This window comes from Limulus polyphemus, unplaced genomic scaffold, assembly GCF_000517525.1.
Source record: "Limulus polyphemus unplaced genomic scaffold, Limulus_polyphemus-2.1.2 Scaffold5422, whole genome shotgun sequence".
NCBI classification, from domain to species: domain Eukaryota; kingdom Metazoa; phylum Arthropoda; class Merostomata; order Xiphosura; family Limulidae; genus Limulus; species Limulus polyphemus.
The window spans coordinates 65,794-69,355 of NW_013671032.1; the positions used below are offsets into that span (position 1 = coordinate 65,794).

The window sequence follows — 3,562 nt, forward strand, 5'->3', positions numbered from 1 at the left end:
TGAAGTGTACTTCACCAGTCCATAAGATACTGGCAGGCCGTTGACCATCAGAATGGTGAAGTGTACTTCATCAGTCCATAAGATACCAGCTGGCCGTTGACCATCAAAATGGTGAAGTGTACTTCACCAGTCCATAAGATACCGGCAGGCCGTTGACCATCAAAATGATGAAGTGTACTTCATCAGTCCGTAAGATACCAGCAGGCCGTTGACCATCAAAATTGTGAAGTGTACTTCACCAGTCCGTAAGATACTGGCAGGTCGTTCACCATCAGAATGGTGAAGTGTACTTCATCAGTCCATAAGATACCAGCTGGCCGTTGACCATCAAAATGGTGAAGTGTACTTCATCAGTCCGTAAGATACTGGCAGGCCGTTGACCATCAAAATGGTGAAGTGTACTTCACCAGTCCATAAGATACTGGCAGGCTGTTGACCATCAAAATGGTGAAGTGTACTTCATCAGTCCATAAGATACTGGCAGGCTGTTGACCATCAAAATGGTGAGTGTACTTCATCAGTCCATAAGATACTGGTAGGCCATTGACCATCAAAATGATGAAGTGTACTTCATCAGTCCATAAGATACCAGCTGGCCGTTGACCATCAAAATGGTGAAGTGTACTTCATCAGTCCATAAGATACTGTTGACCATCAAAATGGTGAAGTGTACTTCATCAGTCCATAAGATACTGGCAGGCCATTGACCATTGATTTCCAGTCTTGCCTAAAACAGCAGTACATCAGGTTAAATCATTCACTGCTTGAAAATGATGCAGTTTTTTAGAAAACATTTGCAAAGTTAACCAAAGAGCCTTACAATCAGTTGAAGTTGGTAAATCTAAACACCGGATGATATAACATACACTTCTGCACTTGTGCTGGCTTGTTCTGCTATGGCATGATCGACCTCGGTGATAGTTTCCATATGTGTTGGTGGTCTGCCTGTATAACCTGTCTCCTCAAATTTTCATGAACCTACACAGCAACCACTGGAACAAGACCCTCTGTGGACGTTATGTACTCTGTAGTATTCCCTGAAAGCTGTATCCTTTAATGTAATAACATTTCACTAGTTAACCTCTCTGCACCCTTGTCAGTCTCACGTTGGAAGAACGAGCCATGCTGTGATCCACGAACCCATTTATACCCATGTGAATCATACAAAAGTAATGCCAGTGGCAACATGTGACTAACTACTGTGGCATTTGCATCTGTATGCTACCCTTAACACCCATGTACAATTTGTGAGACGTGATGCACCAAACTGTAAAACTTGTTTGATAATCACTGATTTAATTTGATATAACATTTGTTACATTGCTATTTCAATATAAAATAACATAATACTGTTTCAGTATATACATTATTTATCTTACTATATTTTGTGACTTGCATGTATTTAGGTACATCTAAGTAACATGTTTTTCATGTAAGTGGTATAATATAAACGTAATTTTATATCTTGGTGAGTAATGTATACTTTAGTTCTTTTCATTAGTCATGAAAGCTTTAAAAAAATTATAGAATTAGTTTAGATGTATGACTGTAAGAGTATAATAATTCTTATCTTTCATTTACCATTTTCCCCTATTTGTAAAATTTTGTTTGAAGATAAATACTAGGTGTAAAATGTGAATGGAAAGTGGTACATTTTGAGTTTTGTTTACACAGAAGTGGATTTTCTTGATGGAAAACTGATCAGAATGCTGGCATGGCAGAGACTACAGCAGCTGGTACCCCAAGCTTCGATAACCAAGAAACCAAACTCAACAATAGGTACTTGGTTCTGTTTTCAGGAAAATAGTGCTTTAATAGCAGTACTTACAATTATTCAGGGTAATACAGAGGATTGAGTACATTATATTAAAACAATCTTGAGCCTTAGAATGTCCTTACAGCCACGTTGCTGTGTTTCAGTTATGCTTTATCTGATGATTATGCATCTTGACAATACCTGCAGAGTAGTTTCCACTGTGACGGGCTCTGCTATAAGATAATCATGTTCAAAGCACATCACTCCTCTCTGCTGCATGCCATAATCTATCTAGTTTACAAGAACAATGGTTTTCCAGCAGCCATCCAATTATCTAAAAGTCCATTGATGCTGCATCTGGCACTTTGACCAGTATGTCTTCATATGGAATAGTATGAATACCTGCTTCATTCTCCAGCTGCTTGAGGTATGCAACAATTGAACAGGAGATGTGAGTGGCAGCTTTATTTTGGTCAACTCATACCCCGTTGGCTTTGTTTCCAAACAAACATCCTTCTTGTTGCATTGTGTACATGAATGGCTTTTGCCACTGACTTTTGTGATGGATTCTCACCTGTTACAATATGCTATACCTTGGATATCATGGCTAGGATGTGACTTGTTGCAGTCTCTTTCTTGATGGTTCTGCTATCCCAAGTTGATCCATATTCCTTTGTTCTCCAATGCCATTAACTACAAGATGTATCCACATTTTGCAGTTTCTAAGTCTGATCTCAACACATCTTTATGATCTTAACATATGAAAATTTTTCACAGGAAATGGCTGTCAAATGTAGTTCTTATACATCCCATTCCTCCATGACTTTATACTGGCTGTGATTTGCTGATTTGCATATTCAAAAGCATTTTAATATAATGCACTCAGTCTTATATTTGAGATGGTAAAATCTCTAATTATGCTGAAATTATTGTACATGTTAACTTGTAGCCATGAATAGTAATGATTATCTGTTTTCTTATTGTCTTAATACATCTGTGACATGCTTTTTGTTATTACTGTAATACTACACAACCATAAGCAGTAATGATCATTGTTATTGTGAAAACAGGAAGTTTTATGACATTTGACACCTCTTCTAAATTAACTAAATATAACATAACCAGTAAACTTTAAAAAAGTGAACTTCTTGTTCATTTTCTAAAGTGTTTAGATACTTTTGAAACCCTTCTATTTAAAATATATTTTTTAAGTTTTCAAATTAGGAATTTAAAAAATGTTTTTGTAAACGCCAACTTTATTCTTTGACAGAAAATTACTAGATTTGTTGTTTTATCAGCATAAGTTGTAACTCCAACTAATGTTGTTGTTTCAAATAGATCAGTAGATTAGGGATAAGAAAAGAATTGAGTAAACTAACCTTAATTGGAAGAGATTCTGTCCAAGTTACTATATATAATAAATTGGAATGTACTGTTTGGATAGCCAAGATTTGTTTCCAACAAGAGAGCTGGAGTGGGAAAACTCTTTGATCATTAAATGATAAGTGACTGAACTGAGTTCACCCACAACTGAAGTACAGTATATATATGTCTTGTTCATATTTTCAGAGTCTGCAGATGTTAGAGCCAGAGCTGTTATGTGTCCTGTCTACAGAGGACCGACTGTCCCAATGCCATACAGAACTTTAACTTTAGGAACAGGTAAGTGGTTTTTACCAGATTACACTGTATTTGTTTAATGGAACTATACTGTTTTTATCATGTAACATAATCAAATTTGATCATATTACACTGTTTGTTCAGTAGAACTATACTGTTTTTATCATGTAACATAATCAAATTTCA

The 3,562-nt window shown here is 36.2% G+C and overlaps 1 protein-coding gene across 1 annotated transcript in view; it reads left to right on the top strand.

Moving 5' to 3' along the window:
• Window positions 1-3,456, top strand: part of LOC106472560 (PHD finger protein 12-like) — a 17,437-nt gene extending 13,981 nt beyond the window's left edge. Inside the window, exons 11-12 of the mRNA XM_022401122.1 lie at window positions 1,675-1,779; window positions 3,326-3,456. Coding sequence (XP_022256830.1) covers window positions 1,675-1,779; window positions 3,326-3,456 — 236 coding nt within the window. The remainder of the gene's footprint in view (window positions 1-1,674; window positions 1,780-3,325) is intronic.
• The last annotated feature ends 106 nt before the right edge of the window (window positions 3,457-3,562 follow it).